The sequence below is a fragment of the Polypterus senegalus genome, chromosome 12, assembly GCF_016835505.1.
Source record: "Polypterus senegalus isolate Bchr_013 chromosome 12, ASM1683550v1, whole genome shotgun sequence".
NCBI classification, from domain to species: Eukaryota; Metazoa; Chordata; class Cladistia; order Polypteriformes; family Polypteridae; genus Polypterus; species Polypterus senegalus.
The window spans coordinates 89,606,915-89,627,662 of NC_053165.1; the positions used below are offsets into that span (position 1 = coordinate 89,606,915).

Below are 20,748 nucleotides of genomic sequence, written 5' to 3' on the forward strand. Positions count from 1 at the left end.
TTATATAGCACAGTGGACTGAGTACATGTTCATAGAGGTCATTGGTAAGATTTACAACATAGCAGTGAGGCCTCATTTGGAATATTGTGTGCATATTGCAGCACTACAGGAAGTCCAGACAAGAGCCATTAAACTGATTCAAAGATGTATCTAACCACTGCCACTGTGAAATGCCGGTGGTATGTGCTGTGCCACTGTGTCACCTGCAGGTGGAAATCAACATTTTAAAAGTCAGGTCACTACAACATCCAGACCGGGCTCAAGAGAGTCTTGTATCTACCATTTTTCTTTCTGTTGCGCCAGCTACCAGTGAGAGGTTGAACCCTTGAATGGGTTTATTGTTTTCCTATTCACTCCATAATGCATTTTTTAATTTTATTTTTTATAAAACCTATACAAAAAGGTAATGTAATTTGATAAGATTGTATCAGTATGTGATCTTTTTGCAGCTTATTTTAATTGTTTTCTCCTCAGTTAAGACCTTTGAATATTGTCTTCAAGGTATTTTGTTTAATTATATAATAACAAAAATGTTATGATAATGGCATGACTAAAGTTACAATTTAATTGTCAAAGACATATTTCAGTACATTTTTCTTTGCTTATTTATGCTTCTTGTTATTTCTATCAGTTAAATATGCAGTTCTGAGTCAAAAGTCTTAAGAATAAGAAAAAGGCACATGTGTTAGATACATTGCCTTAAAACCTTCCAGCATTTACAGCTTTTTAGATATGCTAAATATTAAAATGTCCTTATTAATATTCTTAATATGAAGTTGAATAAAATACAGGGCTATTCAAAATGAAAGAGCAGATTTCAAAAATTTATTTCAAACATACTGTATAAGACAGAAACACATTCTGCACATTAGAGGAATGTTCAAAGTTTGGTCCTATGGTCCTTGAGGTTGTATGCACTCAACATGAGCACCATGTGTAGCGCGACAAACATCAAAATGGTAGACCGTTTCTTGCCACATATGAGTCAACTGGTCCCTAGTTACTGAATTCACAGCTTCCTCAATTCGATGTCGCAAATCCTGAAGATTAGAGGGCATAGGTGGAACAAACACTCTTTCTTTAATGTACCCCCATAGATACAAAATCACAGGGGGTAAGGTCTGGAGACCTGGGAGGCCATAGACGATGAGCAAGATCTTGTTGTCCACCTCTTCCAATCCATCGTCCTGGAATGGTGTCGTTCTGGTAACGCCGGACCTCCAGGTGGAAATGAGGTGGGGCACCATCTTGCATGAAAATGAAGTCATTCGAATCTTCTTGAAGTTCGGGAAACAGCCAGTTTTGTAGCATGACCAGGTATGGAAAACCCAGTCACAGTTTGCTACTTAAAAAAGAAAGGTCCATAAACTTTGCTTGCAGAAATGGCAAAAAACACACTTACCTTCTGTGATTTCTCTTGTGGTGTTGTTGCCATTTTATTGTAAATGAGAAACCATGCTTGGTGGTATTGACTGGTACTTTTAGGCGGGCTTTTAAACTTTTAGCTTTCCTCTATCCAGTGATGTGCGGAATGTGTTTCTGTCGTATATAGTTTGTTTGAAATAAATTTTTTAAATCTGCTCTTTCATTTTGAATAGCCCTGTAGTATAATTAACACTTTATAAGAAGTGTGCAGCTGAGAAAAATATACATTTGAATGTGTTTATATTATTGATTGAAAAAAAATCATTTTTTGTCTTATGCTTTATAAATTAAACAATATAATATTTATTTCTTAGCATTTATGTTCCTGTTTTTCTATTTAATTAATTTCAAACATTCAACTTAAGGTGGTTATGTCGCCAATAGCCTAGCCATAATGACTGATGCACTTCATATGCTAACGGATCTCATCGGTATTGTTGTGTCCCTGCTTGCACTGTGGCTGTCTGGAAAACCACCCACAAAAAGGTTTACCTTTGGATTCCATCGTCTCGGTAGGTGTGACTTTTTTCATTCCTTTTAGTTCTGAAAGGTGTATGTAATTTTTATATTTGGTTGAACAAAAGCACTGTTTTCATGTTTTTTTTTTTGTCATATTGCAAAATAAACATCATCTGCTTCATAAGACGTAATTTGTGTGTTGGGCATTTGTACAAGATAGAAATACAAAGTTTAGATAGCATTCATTATTGTTCTGCATTGGAATACTAGTTTTATAGTAAATACACTATATATTTATATGTTCTGCATTGAATTTATGTGACATTATAGATCTTTCACATTAGTCCATTGAAAAAAACATGGCTTGTTTTTATAAATCAATTTCTTCTGTTTTAATCCATTTTTAATAACTGCATGGCTATGAGACTTGACATTTTTGAGACATTTAATGTTCCCAAATAAACCCATTGATCCTCACTTTTTCTGTAAATAATTGTATTAGGAAGTTTATAAAGTGTTATTTGGCCCTTAATAAAACTAATATTTATTTTAGACCTGCCCAAAGATGCACTGAAACATGATTTTGCCTTACTTGCAGTCATTTGCATTCATGCATGGCTATCTTTAGACAAAATACTTTTTAGGCTAATAAATGTTGACATTACTAACACGCAGTTTTTTTGAAGAATAAGTGCTCCTCATTTAAACCTTTGAACCTTTCTTCATTGTGGCCACTTTAACTTTTTGCAAGGAGCTTGTGAAACTGAAGTAATTAAACCGAAAGTAAACATGTGGGTAGAGAAAGGAACAAAGCTCAGTCTGTCATGTCTGTATGAATCCATCGCCTGATTATATTCTGGTTTTACGTGTCTTCATTATGTACAGTACATACAATTATTTATTTGGCTGACACCTTTATCCAAGGTGACTTACAACATTTATGATACAATTGGTTATACTTCTTTTTCCAGTTGGAGTACATGCAGGTCGAGTAAGTAGCGGGATTTGTACCCACAACCTCAGGTTTTGAAGTCCAAAGGCTTAAATGTTCAATTTCTTTTTAAACTTTTACATTGACCTTCTTTTAATTATGAAAATGTTTGTCAAGGCAGAATCAGTTTTTGTTTCCTGTGGATCAAATACTAAAAAGTGTTGATTTAGATATACTACATATTTTTACCATATAGGCAGTTAATTTGTACAAAAAAAAAACATGATTTGAAGCATTATTTGTATTGTATTCTGTGATAGGAAATGGCCGGGTGTGAAGATATATAACTCTTTTTTTTTTCCAATTCAGTAATAGATTCTTGCTAATGTGATATAAAACATCTGAGTATTTGTACTTTTTCTGAAATTTGCACATTTTTATTAAACTCATATCATGTCATTTTTGAACCCGCCTAACCCAGACCCGGGTTGTGGGAAGTGTTGGAGCCAATCTAGCTAGCACAGGGCCCAAGCCACGAACAAACCCTTAACAGATTGCCAGTTCATTACATGGTAAACACACACGCACACACACACACACACTAGAGCTAATTTAATGTTGCCATTTCACCTAACTTGTGTGTCTTCAAACAGTAGGAGGAAACGGGAGCACCTTGAAACCCACACAGACACTGGGAGAACATGCAAACTCCATGCCTCTTCATTACAAAGTGTCTCCATTCACTGAACACTATAGAACATTATTTTGCTTTTCAAGAATGCTAATCCTTCATAGTGAATTTCAATAATAATATAATAAATTAGCTCTTGTTATGTGTACTAGAGCCTTTTTAATTAGTACTTAAATGACTTCTGATATGAGGGCGGCACGGTGGCTTCCCGGGTCCTCCCTGCGTGGAGTTTGCATGTTCTCCCCGTGTCTGCGTGGGTTTCCTCCGGGCGCTCCGGTTTCCTCCCACAATCCAAAGACATGCAGTTTAGGTGGATTGGCAATTCTAAATTGGCCCTAGTGTGTGCTTGGTGTGTGGGTGTGTTTGTGTGTGTCCTGCGGTGGGTTGGCACCCTGCCCAGGATTGGTTCCTGCCTTGTGCCCTGTGTTGGCTGGGATTGGCTCCAGCAGACCCCCGTGACTCTGTATTCGGATTCAGCGGGTTAGAAAATGGATGGATGGATGGATGACTTCTGATAGCCTTAAAGAAATATTGCTAAGTGGAATACGTTATCTGTAAAAATGGTTATGCATACAAAGACCTGCACTTTGCACTGCACCAGCTGCTAGGCCTACTGTGTTATGTCAAATACAAGTCTGATCCTTATTTTGAGGATGTTGTCACTGTTGTCAATATGACATTACTGTTACTGTTCATTCTGTTTTCTTCTTCTTGTTGCAGAGGTTATTTCGGCAGCAATCAGTGTTTTGCTAATATACATACTTACAGCAGTACTACTTTATGAAGCTGTTCAGAGAACTATGCATCAGGATTTCACTATAGATGGAGATATTATGCTCATAACAGCAGCTGTTGGGGTTGCAGTGAACATAATGTAAGTTTTAAATATCTCTTATTTCAAGTTATTTAGTACCGAGTACTACTATACCTTGGAGCTCCCGACCTTAGTTGTCTTTCTTTTTAATTTAATCCAACCCATTTGTAGAATAATGTGATGTTATTATTGTTCTTTGAAGTGTTAAGAAGAATTATAGACAGTTTTTATGTTATTAAAACAATATCCCATGATATCCAGCAACTTTGGCCAGCCTGTACACTGGTGCTGTGCAGAGTAGTGGCAGAACCTCTGCATTTTTCCCCAATTGATTCTGGGGTTTGTCAGGGGTGTGTTTTTGCTCCTACCCTGTTCAATGCTGGCATGGACTGGGTGTTGGGCAAGGTTGTGGGGTCCAGCGGCTGTGGAGCATCTGTTATTGAAGAGAGATTCACTGATCTTGACTTTGCTGACGATGCTGTTATCTTCAGTGTCAATGGAGGCTCTGATTGGGGCTCTCCAGAGACCGAGGGGAGTCTGAGTGTTCTGGATAAAAAAACAGATCCTCACCTGTAATGGTCTCTTGTGCAGAGCCATCAGCAGCGTGTCTGTCTGCAGACAGAGTGCCATCCACGTCGAGAGCTTTACTTACCTTGGCAGCGATATTCAAGTCTCTGACAACTCTTCCTATCAAGTCAGTAGACAGATTGGGAGAGCATGAGGGGTCATGAAGTCACCGGAAATGGGTGTGTGGCGCTCCTGATATCTATGCAGAAGGACAAAGGTCCAAGTCTTTAGAGTCCTGGTGCTTCCTGTTTTGCTATATGGTTGTGTGACGTGGACACTATTCAGTGAAGATTGGACTTCTTCGGTACTGTGTCTCTTCGGAGAGTCCTTGGGTACTGCTGGTTTGACTTTGTGTCGAATGAGCGGTTCCTCACGTAGTCCCAAATGAGGCACATTACCTGTACTATGACGGAGCATCGGTTACAGCACTATGGCCATGTAGCATGATAACATGAAGGTGATCCGGCTCACAGGATCCTCATTGTTGAGGACCCAAGTGGATGGACGAAGCCAAGGGGACGCCCATGCAACACATGGCTGGGACAGATAGATGACAATTTCCCGGGGGAATGGACCATGTGTCTACTGGGGTGGTTGCCAACCAGGGTCCTGAGCTGTTTCGTAGAGTGTTGGGTGCGGCAACACGCGTGCATGCTTCCTGACCTGACCAGACCAATAACTATGTTTAAACTGTACGTTTTTTTATTTTGTTTTATGTTTGAATTTTAGACCTGTGTAAAAGCAAAATTGTAAACACAGTACGAGCAAGTGTAAGTAGAGACAGCATAGAGAAGCCTAAACCGGCAAAAGTGAAACCCAAGTTTGTAAATTTGTCTACCCTCGCCACCTCTTCTCCTTGCAGTTGCACTCTCCCACCACCTTCCCTCTCATTTACACACATGTACTCCGTCTTACTTCAGCTGACTCTCATTTCCCTTCTCTCCAGTGTGTATCTCTGCCTCTTCAGGTTTGCCACAACCTGCTGTCATCCGCAAACATCATAGTCCACAGACTGAACTCATCTATCAAACTTTCCATCAAATTGGAAAGGGCTCAGAGCCGATCATTTGATGTAGTCCCACTCTCACCTTAAACCAGGCTGTCATTTCAACCATACACCTCACTGCAGTCACAATGCCCTCATACATATCCTGCACTACCCTCACAAACCTTTCTGCTACACCCAAATTCCTCATACAGTACATAGCTCCTCTCTTGGCACCCTGTCATACTCTTTCTCTAAGTCCACAAGTGCGTAGTGCAGTTCCTTCTGACCTTCTCAGTAGTTCTCCGTCAATACTCTTGAAACAAACATTACTTCTTCCTGGCACGAAACCATCTTGCTGCTCACGGATCACTACTTCTCTACATATACACATATTTCTTATTATGAAGCAGTAACAGAAGAGTACAATAATATATGTGTCATTGACTTACATATAAGCATGTACATATATTTTAATATACTTTGACACAGATTATTTTAAACTTCCATATACTTTGTATTACTGTATCTGTTTTAAAATATCAACTTAGAAAATGAAGTGACATTCTGAAAGCAGCTGACAGCCTACATGCGAGGCAGAACACAACCCTGAGGTACACGCATGCTCCTGCTCACGATGACATGGGGGCTAGTTTAGAGTCACCTGTTTGCTTAATCTGTTTGTCTTTGAGGATGTGTCAGGAAAGATGGGGTACCCGAAGGAAAACTGACACACTCACAGTGAGGAAATACAGACTTTGTACAGACAGTAGCGGGGTGTGGAATTTGGACTTGAGATCCTGAAACTCTGCAGAGTAAACAAAGGTCTAACATGCTACTCCTAATCAGCAAAAGACTTGAACCTATAATCAAAGAAACATACAGTATATGTTAAATAAAGTCAACTTATTTTAATCAGTTAGGATGTTGTGTGTCAGGGAAGTAAAACAAAAATCCATCCATCTTCTTAACTTGCTTATCTGGAGCAGGGTCTCTGGGAGCTTGAGCCCATCCCAGGAAGCTTTGGGCACAAATTCAGGAGCAATCCCTGGATATGGTGCCAGTCCATTGCAGGTTGAACACACACAGACATACAAGCACACTAGGGCCTATTTAGCATTGACAGTTCTCCTAACTAGCATGTCTTTGTACTGTGGGAGGAAACCTGAGTACTCTTTGAAAACTCATGCAGACATGGAGAGCACAAGCAAGCAACTGGGATGTGAGCTCCAGTCTCCCTGTTGTGAGGCAGCAGTGCTACCCTGAAATAAAAATCACTAAGCAAAACGTAGTACAACATATTCACGATGGCTTGTGGATAGTTAGAAAATGCACGGTGCAGTGCTCTACTGCTAGTCTAGCTGAAGCCAAGGTCAAATGAACATGGACACTTTGCTGAGGGATTGCATCAGTGTTGAACAATTGCAGCAGGTTTCACTCCCTCTGCCCAAAGAAACCTCACTATGGTGCATTGTAAACTAAGTGTTCTGGCACTGTGAGAAAGCAGCACCAATCATTGTGTGAAGAAGCTGGTTTTCTTGCGTAGTGTGAAAAATCTAACAAGAAGGATTTTTATTGGCATGTATCATCTTTTAACTGTAAAATGTTGGCCTAAAATTAATCATCACATCACTGAAATAGGCAGGGCTTTTTTTGTGAAGGTAGGCACTGGTATGGCAACTAACCATGGCAACTGGTCTACGGTTTTCCGTTAAAGATGTGATTCATGGATTCCATCAGTACCTCCTTGAAAAACAGTCAGACAAACTGCAGCCTCTTTTGCATGCTCTTAGTTGTATTCCAGTTTCATCAAGTGAGTGTTAACGTTAGTTTTTGTAAATGAATCAAATTGTTACTGACAAGCACTGTCTCCACACTGCAAATGATTGGTTGACCCTCCACTCACATGCTTCACTCCTGTAAATTCATGGCTGTTATGTGGACAACGATCAGCCATTGGCACTCAAAGTAGATAACGAATTAGGAAGACTGTGTGTGATGAAAAATGCAAAACGTTTCTTTAAAACAAATTCAAATTAGGCATTTAATTGCTTTGCAGGCCTAAATAACTTTTTTGTAGAATGTAGAGCTTGTTGTTAACTCGCAGTTGATATTCCTAGATTTTAGAAATTTCTATGTTTGTTTTTTTTAAACTGTCAAGCACAATATTATGTAGTACGCTACACTTGATGGTTTTTCAATTTCAAATTTTAAACGTTATGTTTCACCAAATAAACAAAACATGTAACGATAGGACTCTCCGCCTCTCTATATAATAATAATAATAATAATAATAATAATAATTCTTTACAGTTATGTAGAACTTTCCTCTCTTCTCAAAGTGTTTTGCGAACTCCATGCTGGGAGGACCCAGAACACGAACCCATGTTCTCCTAACTGTGAGGCAGCGGCATTAAAACTGCACTATGGTACCTCAGCCTTGACCCAAACGCATTGTGTGTGTACCGCCACCTTTTTTGTTTTCAAACAAAAGCACTGGAAACAGGAAAGTTGTTTACTCATAACCTAATCAAAATAAGCACAAGCATTTTGAAAATCCGTTGAGTCAATCAAAAAAATGTTAAAGAGAAACAAGCCAAGCCTAGTATTTTAAGAGATAATGAAAACGAGAAGGAATGAATTACACTTCCAAGGAAAACAGATGGCGTGCAGCTAAAAAACTGAGCACATATTAGACTTTATAGGTTACACTCAGCCAAATAAAGTGCAAGCCGTGAGATCAACTGTATGTTTATGAGAAAACATGTTTATATTAAATATGTAATTAACAGATAATCATCTAATTATAAAAATCTATTTGCCATTTTACCAGATGACAAAAAGTGCCAGTCCCACAGTTTGTACTTTCCTGACATTTTAGTATGTGCAGTACATTTTTAAGAGCAAATGCTTATATACAGAAAAAAAAAAAGGACAAACTTGCTGCTAGTATTTTTAAATGCCAGTTTCTACTTGTGAGTCACTTTTTATCTTTTTACGGTAATAGTAAGTTATATTATGAATATTCATCTGTCTGTTTTGTAACCATTGTATCTGATTCAAGGATGCAGGCGAGCCAGTGGCTATCTCAGAAGGATTGGATGCAAACTGCAACCAGCACTGGGCAGAGTACAAGTCTACTACAGGACATGCTAAACAGACACGTGACGCCCTAAGGCAACAGTGCTACCCACTGTGCTGCCAGAAGCATTTTATCTTTTTTGGCCTTTATAACCAACCAGTTACCACATTATTTTATCCAGCATAGTGTAGCCTGTAGGCATAGGAGGACTAAAGATGAACAATAATATTCTTTCATCAGCATACCATAATGGTGGTTTGTTTTTTCAATATGAATCATTTTGGCACTTGGAGGCCTCTCTTAATCAGTATACATTTCTCCTGTTTTTTTTTTTTTTGATATAGGAAGCAAAGAAACACAGTAACTAATTTCATAACTGTATGCAAAAGGCTGGTTTTGCCATATTTGTCCTTTTACTTAAAGAACCATTGTAAAGGGTTATAACAGTAAAAAAAAAATGTAATGATAGACTTAATCCTTGGTTATCTGGTTTTCTTTTACAGAATGGGATTCATGTTGAATCAGTCTGGTTATCTCCACTCTCATTCTCATGGACCAGTTGAGCCTCAGCGCAACAGTGAACAACGACACAGTCACTCTCAGACGAACAGCAGTCTGGCAGTACGGGCTGCCTTTATACATGCTTTGGGTGACTTAGTTCAAAGTATAGGTATTCTGATTGCTGCTTATATCATCCGCTTTAAGGTAAGGATCTTTTTTTTTAAAGTATACATTTGGTTTGAAATATCTCCAAAGTAATATGATTCTGTTAACACAGGCAATGTGAGTCACGATCTTCAGGCTGGTGAAATATGCTCAGATTTTTTTCTTTTTGTTTTGGTCAATTGTCTTGCTGGATGTCATTTTTGAACCCATCCATCCATCCATCCATTCATCCTCTTCCGCTTATCCGAGGTCGGGTCGCGGGGGCAGCAGCTTAAGCAGAGAGGCCCAGACTTCCTTCTCCCCGGCTACTTCTTCCAGCTCTTCCGGGAGAATCCCAAGGCGTTCCCAGGCCAGCTGAGAGACATAGTCCCTCCAGCGTGTCCTGGGTCTTCCCCGGGGCCTACTTCCGGTTGGACGTGCCCGGAACACCTCACCAGGGAGGCGTCCAGGAGGCACCCTGATCAGATGCCCGAGCCACCACATCATTTTTGAACCCATTTAATTACAATGAGATAGGGCATGAGAAAAGAACCACCCTGCCAGTCCATTGCTAAACAAGTTTTGTAATAAATGTACTTGGCAATTTACTCATTACATCTTCTTAAAGGCATTAATCCTATAAGACAGGGTTATTCTCAGAAAGACATTATGGACACAATGTCATGATGCTTCTATGTTATAATATTGGTGCTTTGGATACTTTAGTGTACTAATGCATTAATTTTATAATAGGATTTTTTTCATAATAGTTTAAGAGTGTACAGGTGCTGGTCATAAAATTAGAATATCATGAAAAAGTTGATTTATTTCAGTAATTCCATTCAAAAAGTGAAACTTATATGTTAGATTCATTCATTACACACAGACTGATGTATTTCAAATGTTTATTTCTTTTACTTTTGATAAATATAACTGACAACTAATGAAAGTCCCAAATTCAGTATCTCGGAAAATTAGAATATTGTGAAAAGGTTCAATATTGAAGACACCTGGTGCCACACTCTAATCAGCTAATTAACTCAAAACACCTGCAAAAGCCTTTAAATGGTCTATCAGTCGAGTTCTGTAGACTACACAATCATGGGGAAGACTGCTGACTTGACAGTTGTCCAAAAGACGACCATTGACACCTCGCACAAGGAGGGCAAGACACAAAAGGTCATTGCTAATGAGGCTGGCTGTTCACAGAGCTCTGTGTCCAAGCACATTAATAGAGAGGCGAAGGGAAGGACAAGATGTGGTAGAAAAAAGTATACAAGCAATAGGGATAACCACACCGTGGAGAGGATTGTGAAACAAAACCCATTCAAAACTGTGGGGAAGATTCACAAAGAGTGGACTGCAGCTGGAGTCAGTGCTTCAAGAACCGCCACGCACAGACGTATGCACGACATGGGTTTCAGCTGTCGCATTCCTTGTGTCAAGCCACTCTTGAACAAGAGACAGTGTCAGAAGCGTCTCGCCTGGGCTAAAGACAAAAAGGACTGGACTGCTGCTGAGTGGTCCAAAGTTATGTTCTCTGATGAAAGTAAATTTTGCATTTACTTAGGAAATCAAGGTCCCAGAGTCTGGAGAAAGAGAGGAGAGGTACAGAATCCATTTTGCTTGAGGTCCAGTGTAAAGTTTCCACAGTCAGTGATGGTTTGGGGTGCCATGTCTTCTGCTGGTGTTGGTCCATTGTGTTTTCTGAGGTCCAAGGTCAACACAGCCGTCTACCAGGAAGTTTTAGAGCACATCATGCTTCCTGCTGCTTGACGAACTTTATGGAGGTGCAGATTTCATTTTCCAATAGGACCTGGCACCTGCACACAGTGCCAAAGCTACCAGGACCATGGTATCCCTGTTTTTTATTGGCCAGCAAACTCGCCTGACCTTAACTGGGGTATTGTGAAGAGGAAGATGCAATACGCCAGACCTAACAATTCAGAAGAGCTGAAGGCCACTATCAGAGCAACATGGGCTCTCATAATACCTGATCAGTGCCACAGACTGATCGACTCCATGCCACGCCGCATTGCTGCAGTAATCCAGGCCAAAGGAACCCCAACTAAATATTGAGTGCTGTACATGCTCATACTTTTCATGTTCATACCTTTCAGTTGGCCAACATTTCTAAAAATCCTTTTTTTGCATTGGTCTTAATTGATATTCTGATTTTCCAAGATACTGAATTTGGAACTTTCATTAGTTGTCAGTTATAATCATCAAAATGAAAAGAAATAAACATTTGAAATACATCAGTCTGTGTGTAATGAATGAATCTAATATACAAGTTTCACTTTTTGTATGGAATTACTGAAACAAATCAACTTTGTCATGATATTCTAATTTTATGACCAGCACCTATATATTGGTAATTCAATAAATACTGTACATGTATATTGCATGCTGGTTGCAATTAAATGCAAATCTACTTGTTTAAAAAATGCCTATGCTTGTAGCATGCCAGATACAGTCCTTTCTGTTTGTCAAAAGCTGGTATATGTGTACACTCAGAAGAAACTTAACATATTTGTTTATAAGTAACATAGCCTCGTTAGTTTAAAGATAGATATTAAACCTGTTAAGCAAGTTTTTCGAATATGAATAGTAGCCAAAAGACTGCGACTTGAACCAGTGTATATAAATTACATTTGTATGTTTATTTTTCCAACGCATTCATCCCTCCATCAATCCCACTTAATCAAGTTTAGGGTCGCAGGGGTAAGATGCCCTTCTTGGCAACATCAGGTGCATGTCAAGAACTGACAATGGATGGGGCACCAAATTACACATAACTTTAAATAAAATGGGACTTAATTGTGATAAGTGAATTTTGAGTAACTGAAAGTAGAAAAGTAAGTGTTCACTGTAGAACAGTATGACTTTCATCCTTGTCTTATACAAGACAGTACCATGGAATGAAAATATTAATATTGTCTGTTGGTAACATGTAAATTAAAAAAATATTTGTGCAAATTACTGACAGCTGCATAGATGGATAGATTTTAAGAAAAAAAATGACAATTGTAGTAAATTAGATTTGATTAATAATTGTGAAGTTGGGTTGTGCAGTATGTACCGAAAAACCCAATTTTTAAATCAGAATTGTACCAGCAGTTCAGTACTTTTGGTACCATAAGTAAACAGTAGGCCTTTGAAGACTTTGTGCTCAGCACTTCATTCTTCTGCTTTTAAATCCACTGGAGACTCCAGAGTGGACACTAAACACCGATGTGCTGAAAATTTCAAAAGGGGAACCGTGGAGTACAGCTAGGCAGGGCGGTGCACAACAGGGAAGCGCACAATTTTGTGGGACATTGGGGAGGCTATAGTGAGATAGGGCGGGATGGGGTTGAGTGCTTTCTTCATCTGTTTTAGTGCCAGTACTGAGATCTGAAAGCTGATATAGATACCAAAGTCAAAACTTTAGTACTGATCCAACATTATTATGAAATATTATGTTTTTATAAATAAATACATGTATAATTCAGTGTTGAATTAAATAAATCATTTTCCATACCTGTGACACAGTGTTACAGACTTAGGGTGTGGCAGACTTTTGTTGTTTTCTCCCAGCTAAAGCAGACTGAGGATCATCTTACTGATTTTGATTTAATTTGCATTGTTATAAAGTTTAATAATGCAACAATTTCACTCGACAGCCTGAATACAAGATTGCTGATCCTATCTGCACATATGTATTTTCTTTTCTGGTGCTATTCACTACAATCCGTATTATGTGGGATGCTGGTATTATTGTACTAGAAGGTGAGTTAATAACATTTTTTTTCAATATACTGGACCAATGCTTGGTCTAATTTATGTTACTTTGGCTATGGGCGAGGTTGTTTGTGTGTTTAGATTTTAAATGTGATTATGTTATAATTTATATACATGCATGCAATTATAGTTGAAGACCTATAAATATTTTCCTGTCATGATTATAAGAAGCACCATTCGTCATATAACCTGTTTATAGACATATGTAAATGGTTAACTGAACTTCTGTAAATATGCTATCATGTGCTCTTTCATATATGTCATTTGCTGTTGCTACCTGCCATATTTTAACTGCTCTGTGACAAAGTTAATAGGTGTGGCTGTTGAACAGACGACATAATACTATTGCAGTCTCCTTTTTAAATATATTATGTTAGCATTTTGGTTTTAAACATACCAGTTTATAAGAACCTGGATCTGTATTATTAGATCCAAAGCAGGAAACGACTCCTAACCGGATGTAAGGATAATTGAATGTCCCCAGATTAAACTCACAGGAACACGTAGACACTGTGACCACGATGCTGGCCAGACCTCCAAAGCTGTGCAACAGCATTGCTAACCAGTGTCTTTCTGTAATAATCCAACTAGATACGAGCCATTGTTTTTTCAGACATGCTTGTTCCAGTACAGGACCAAAGAAAAACAAAAGCCATCCCAGAAGCAATGGATACAAGCCAGGTACCTGTCCTGGAAATTATGCAGTTTTATTACAGGGCCCATTCTTGCACACACAAACTATATTACCGGGTAATTAAGAGTCACACTTAAACCTAACAAATGTTTTAGGCGTGGAAAGAAACTGGAGTAGCCAAAGAAAATCCGAACAGACATGAAGAGCTTTTGCAAAATTCACATAGCTATAGAAATAAGTGGAAGTCGAACCTTGCTTGTGGGATCTAACTGCAGCCCCAAATATGAAACTGGACTTTGTATACCGCTATTTATTTTTTATGAGCCCTATGTAATTAGAAGCAGATGCATTAGTGGGAAGTAAAACACACGTTTGATTAATCTTATTTACTCTTTAGATTTAATTTTAAGAAGCATATAATTTTTATTTCAGTAAGTAATAACACAATACACCACTGTTAGCCATTATTATCACAGTAGTAGGATATTCTGTTTACAGTAGCAACATAAAGAATGCACATTTGTACAGTATCAAGCAAAATGGTAGCTTAAATAATACTATTAGGCTTACTTCAGATTACAGATCCTTTTAGCTATGGATTTCTCTGTTCACTTCAGAGGTAGTAATTCATCATGATGAAGGTCAGTAAAACAGGGCATATAAATCAGAGTAATTTAGCTTTTTTAAATGTCTGTTTAAATGTTTTATGCCCCATTCCCCCATTTTTTTTTACCTTTAACTCTTGATATTTTTTTTTTGGAACTTTACCAAAAATTGGGCAATAACAATAGGATGGCAAACCAAAAGAAGCAGAATAATGTGCCTTGTTCTTTTGCAAATAAACTCCAGTGCACTATCAAAACATTTCCTAATTGACACTTTGATGGAAAAGCACCCTTTTACAGTAACAGCACAAAAAAAAAGAAAAAGCAGATTCCAGTATGAACTTACTTTAAGTTGGATCGGGTAACTTTTTCTTTCTGCAATGGCATTTTGGGCACGTGTGCTTTCATTACCCTTCCCACCTTTGGCAAATATGAATATGTTAAAGGTTCAGCTTGGCCAAGTTTCATTTTTCTGATAATCAGTCGCTTCTTTTTTTAGAGAAAAGCACATAATCAGTAAAATGATATGCAGGACATACCTAAGTCTTCATTTTTCTTCTCTTGAAAGTGTATCTCAATAAATCATAAACTTAAGCCCTAGCCACTCTAAACTGGATTAAGCAGGTTCATTAATGGACAGAAGGATGTTCTGTGTAATTCGAGAAGGAAAATGGAATTATATTCCTTTCAGTGTGATTTATTTGATATAAAACCTGTAGTGCAGAACTAAATATCTAGATAGGAATGTCCTATAGCAGAGTTTGCAATCAATTCAAATGTATATTTACATTTTGAGTTGATCTGGAATATTTAGTCTGATTTTCTGGTGGTCCTCCACATTACTTTTTTGCTGTCCTACACTAATGACATTACAGGGGGGCATACACAGTCCCCTATTTCAAAGATATCGGTACGGGGTTGAAGGTGGATCTCAGGATGTGGTCAGAGTTTCCTTCTTGGTGATTTTAACCCATGTGTACGCATATTTTTTATGACTATGGTAACTTAAGACACAATTCTGTGTTGACACATGAGTTGAATTATTATAATGTTGCAGGTGTTCCAAGACATTTGGATGTATCTCACATTAAAGAAGACCTCCTAAAATTAGAGGATGTGCACTCGGTGGAGGATCTAAACGTTTGGGCTTTGACATCTGGAAAAATTGCTGCAGTTGTTCATTTACAGCTTGGTAAGCAGAATTTAAAGAGGTAAATTACTAAAACCTGATGATGCCAGCTGTATCTTTGTGGAATGTTATTCTTATTTCCCTTATCTAGCACTTTTAACATCATTTACCAAAAAATGACCAATGTATGCAAATATAAACCATTTTTGTATTAGCAAAGAGCATCATTTAACTGCATTCTTCCTCAGTTGTCATTTTGAGGATAACAGAAAATTGTATGCACAGTAATTGTTCTTATTTTTATACATGCTCGCTTACAGAAACTAAAAATATGAATGTAAAATACAGAAACAAAAAAAATGCCCTTGTGTACTAACTGAATTTTGGAGCCATATTCCTGAAATTTACTATAGAGACACAGTTATTATGTAAATATTTCTAACCATACCAACATATTTTGTAAACACAGAAATATCTATGCGTTATTAGTAATAAAAATATGTCAGCCAAGGACCAAAGAAAAAACAGAACAGCAGCAATGCGCTGCTTGCTTACAATCATGCAATATTATATTTCAAACATTTACAAAGCTGAGTTTGCCTTTTTACATTTTTGCAGCAAATTATTTATTTTCCATTTCAAAATAACAACTCTTCGGTTGCTGTTGGCATGATGCGACTTGATGATGAGGGGCTTGATCTTATTTTCCTTCAGTTTTGCTTTTGCTTCACTTTGGTTTTTTTTTTGCTTTAGTGAAGATTCTGTCATGATTGCTGCTGGAGTGGTACAAGGACAGTACAATTTTTTTGAATTTATTCCAAGTGTGTTCCTTCCTTATTCAATTAGTAGCGGTTTGCAACAGCTATTAGAGACATGCAAGCTTTTCCTTGGGAAAGTGGTACCTGTAAATAGGAAAACTTAGAGATAATTTTATTGGCCAATTTTGTTAAGTTGTGGAGTAACCCTGAGTTATCATCTCATTTTGTTAAACAAAAGAAAAAATTAGCTCAGCCAGGAATTGCATTGTGCAGTTAAATTTGTAGTGACGCAGTACTCACTATTTGCATTTAATTCGCAATTTATTTCTTCAAAAAAACAGAGAAAACTTCATTTTTTTTCCTCAACTATTCATTTGGAATTGCACATAAATTGGGAGTTTGGCAAATGGTGTCTCATTATCTCTCATCACTCATGAAATTTATATAATTCCTTTTGAGTAATAAAATTTGGTGATGTAGGTTGATGTAGCTGAAGCACAATGAACATGTCAAACTAAACTCATATGGCTACGTAAAGGACATTTTAAATTTGATCTCTTAAAACATGTAGAATTGAAAGGTGGAATCAAGATTTGGAGACGGTAATTAGTAGTGAGTGAACCCTGCTCAGTTTAGTTCACCTTGAGCTTGGTTAAAACACGGAAATATTCCAGACTTTTGCATTGGGAAAGGAGAAATTGAACTCATTTTGAGTGGATTAAGTGGTACAATTCTTTTTTAGGTGTCTAAGGTGTAGGGAATTGTCTGACAACTATACTGAACTGATTATTGTGAGCTGTGAGGCAGCAGTGCTAACCAGTCCACCACAGCATGTCCATGAGATAAGAGTTATACTCTGTTTCCACAATACTCATTTACATCTGCCTGCATCTCCTAAGCTTCTTTTGACTAAAACCCACAGAGCCGATGATGCAAGGGATCAGCGTTATATACATGGGTGCTCTCCCTGTCTCTACCTGATCTGTGCTACATAGTGAGGAGCATAACTTGCTGAATCCAGCAATGAAGACACAATATAAGATTAATCTATACAGAACAACAAAGTAATTTCATAGCATACTCATTAATAATAAGTTGTTTGTTGACTAAAAAAATATATAAATGCAAATTTGTTTGGAGTACTAGTCAGGTAGTGACATCACACATGCTTTTGTATGCCATAAATTATTCACACATGCCTGAAGCAGATCAAGTAGTGCCATAAAATGTGGGGTGGACTATTCTTAATGTACACATGCATGAAAGTTCTGCACAGGTATGACACAAATTGGCCAGGTAGCTCAGTTCAGGTTGGGACTGCTAACATCTCTGCGACGTCATGCTCACTTTACAAAGCATCATGAGGCGTTGGGGAAAACATTTGCCTAAACTGGATGCATGTAGAATTTTTAGGGAAACATTCAGTGAATAAAGTTACTGGTGAACCCAGAAACTTCGCTGTGAAAAACGCTTTGGCGAAATTCACCTATCAACAATAATTGTAATGTATTCACCAAAGTGTAATTTTTGACAGATGTCTGTTTTGTTTTCTTTAGGTTTGGAATGTAAAAACTGAAATATAAGAATATATATCTATATACAACTTATAAACATTTCAACATTTTAGTATGTATTTGTATCCCTAAAATAAAACAGATGTGAATTAAAATATAAGCAACTATTGTCTGAAAACTAACTTTTTAATGAGATATGTATTCTATTTCTGTTAAACGTTTTTCATCACCATATTTATTCATTTTCATTTTTTATTAGTTAGTTAAAATATAAAGTTTAATACTGGGAGAGTGAGTTTGGTGCTACTGCATAACTTAACAATGAAAGATGGTGTTTATGATATCTCAATCTTACTCTGATAACACTATGGTTACCAAATTAATTTTAAAGTTGTTTTATATTATCAGAAACATGATTGTCTAAAGACAAAAAAATAAATGTAAAGCTACTATTGTTTTACTCTGGACTCCCCTGTTTCCTCCCATCTCTAGAAAGTATGGATTCCTGTGTGTAAGCATGGCCTGCATTGGACTGGCATCCCATTTAGACCCCTTCAACAACCCTAGCTTTGATTCAGCGAGTTATGTTACGATAGATATTTCTTAGTGTTGTTTTGTGATTTTAAAAAATAAGTAAGCAATTTTTATCTTTTTTTTATAGTTCCAGAAAGTTCCACAAAATGGGAAGAAGTTCAGGCAAAAGCAAGACTTCTACTCCTGCACACGTATGGCATGTACAAGTGCTCCATACAGCTACAAACCTTCCGACAAGGCACAGCCTATTCGTGTAGTAGATGCCAAAGTTGTTGACAGAACGCTACTCCTCATCTGAGGCTGAGATCAACTTATGCATGTCTGAAATGCAAGACTTAAGCATTTTGGGTTTCTCTGGGAGAAAGAATTTTTCCTCGCCAAGCTGAGGCCTGCCACTGTGTGCACCCTCTGACTTCCCAGTGGACTGTTCTTCCCAGGTTTTTAATGATAGAAATCTGGATCACTAACTTTGTTATGTCGCACAATTATTGGAGATGGATTGTTGAAGGTGTACAGAACTGCCAAGTTTTTAAAAATGTTGCCAAATGCTTTTGTTTGTATTTCCTTTCACATGCATAGGGTAAAAGATATGCACAGCAATGCTGAATACATTTCTCAGATATACAGGCAAAAGTGTTAGTTATCCAAAATAGTGACATATAAAAATTTGTATCTAGGATTTTTTTGGCAAGCTCAAAAGTATTTGTGTCTCCTAAATTCTTTTTTTCTCTTCTTTAATTTGATATACCAGGATCTAATTATTGACTTTTTTAAACAGTATTATTATGTTAACACACTCACAGACCCCTCCAAGTCTCAGGGCTTTCTCTGCAGGTTCCTGTGTTTGGGTTGCTGCCTTCTAGTGACACTTTGTGTCATACTATAGCATCAGAATTGATTCTTTACATCTCTTTCTAGTGTTAAATCAATGTTTTACTACAAATATTAATGCAAGTTAGTTTTATGTGAAACTCTAAACATTAACTGTCTTTAAGAACAGCCAAGCTGTGATTGACATGCACCACACAAGGCTCTCGTTTCCTACTTCATCTCTTTTTCCTCTTTATGCCTTTTCCTGTGCTAGTGAACAGCCTCACAACATTTGTGTCAGTATTTGGGTAAAGGAAGCTGGACATTTCTATCACCACCAGGGATTTAATTACAGTATTTACCATCAGGGTTAACCTTGATAACATATGCCAATGAACTTTGGAGACCACAGCTTTCCGTGCAGCTCCAACTGCACAAACCTGTTTAAGGCAGCTAACACCCAAAATGTACACGCTGTCATGACATACACGTTATGGTGTTCTAGCTGATCTCTACTGGTAAAGAAAATTATGCACTTATGAGCTTGACAGATGCAAGGTGCTGTCACAAAGGATATAATTAAAAAGGGTCGTCCACTTGGGCCAGTGATCAGCAGTATCTTTTGTCACTTTCACTTAAAAGCTCATTTTTCTGATGCACCGTTTATCTTTAAAGGCACTTGAACCCAATGCAATAAAAATGAATGCCTTTGGACTTCACTTCTATTGGGTCTTTAACCTTAGGGTCCCCTGTGCCATTATGAACATATTATATACTATACACATTATATACAAATTGCGTTTATTATTCAGTAGCAAAGACTTAAAGTGCTTGGAGAACGTGCACATTTAACACTTAATAGAATGATAATTGTTTTCTATGCCTTAATTCCTTTTTTAACTGACCTACCATTTTTGTTGAATAATTTAAAAGAATTTAAGCCTATAGGCATCTTAATGCATTTTTTTTTTTTATTTATAGCAGTGACTGATGATATTCACATATGCTAGTTTATTAGTTCTGTGTTTTCTCGGCCATTCTATACATGACCAGTGTTTGTTCATTTGAAAGCATGTTGCAAACTTCCCTTATTCATGCCAAAGTCGGTTTGATAGTTTACTACTCTAATTCTTTTTTGAGTTTAAATTTAAGTTGCTTACAAATAGTGGGACATGTTCATTATAAAAGTCGTCATAAATTTTGATTTTATTATCATGTGCACTACAGATGTATTATACTGTGTCTGCATGTGCAGCAAACGTTAATATCGCATAGCATTGAAGCACTCCTGTTTGTTGGTTAGGAGTGGTAACATGGCATTAGTTAACCACCGTTAAGGTTTTCTTTCATTTTCAGCTGAATCTTTTTAAACTATATGCTGG

General features: G+C 37.5%; 1 protein-coding gene across 2 annotated transcripts in view; it reads left to right on the top strand.

Moving 5' to 3' along the window:
• slc30a4 (solute carrier family 30 member 4) overlaps nucleotides 1-20,491 on the top strand; it is a 37,530-nt gene extending 17,039 nt beyond the window's left edge. Inside the window, exons 2-7 of one of the 2 annotated variants that reach the window (XM_039772843.1) lie at nucleotides 1,791-1,937; nucleotides 4,227-4,380; nucleotides 9,458-9,659; nucleotides 13,265-13,370; nucleotides 15,679-15,832; nucleotides 18,684-20,491. In XM_039772843.1, coding sequence (XP_039628777.1) covers nucleotides 1,791-1,937; nucleotides 4,227-4,380; nucleotides 9,458-9,659; nucleotides 13,265-13,370; nucleotides 15,679-15,832; nucleotides 18,684-18,813 — 893 coding nt within the window. In that variant the 3' untranslated portion in view covers nucleotides 18,814-20,491. The remainder of the gene's footprint in view (nucleotides 1-1,790; nucleotides 1,938-4,226; nucleotides 4,381-9,457; nucleotides 9,660-13,264; nucleotides 13,371-15,678; nucleotides 15,833-18,683) is intronic. The other variant, XM_039772842.1, reaches the window with a different exon arrangement.
• Nucleotides 20,492-20,748: the final 257 nt, after the last annotated feature.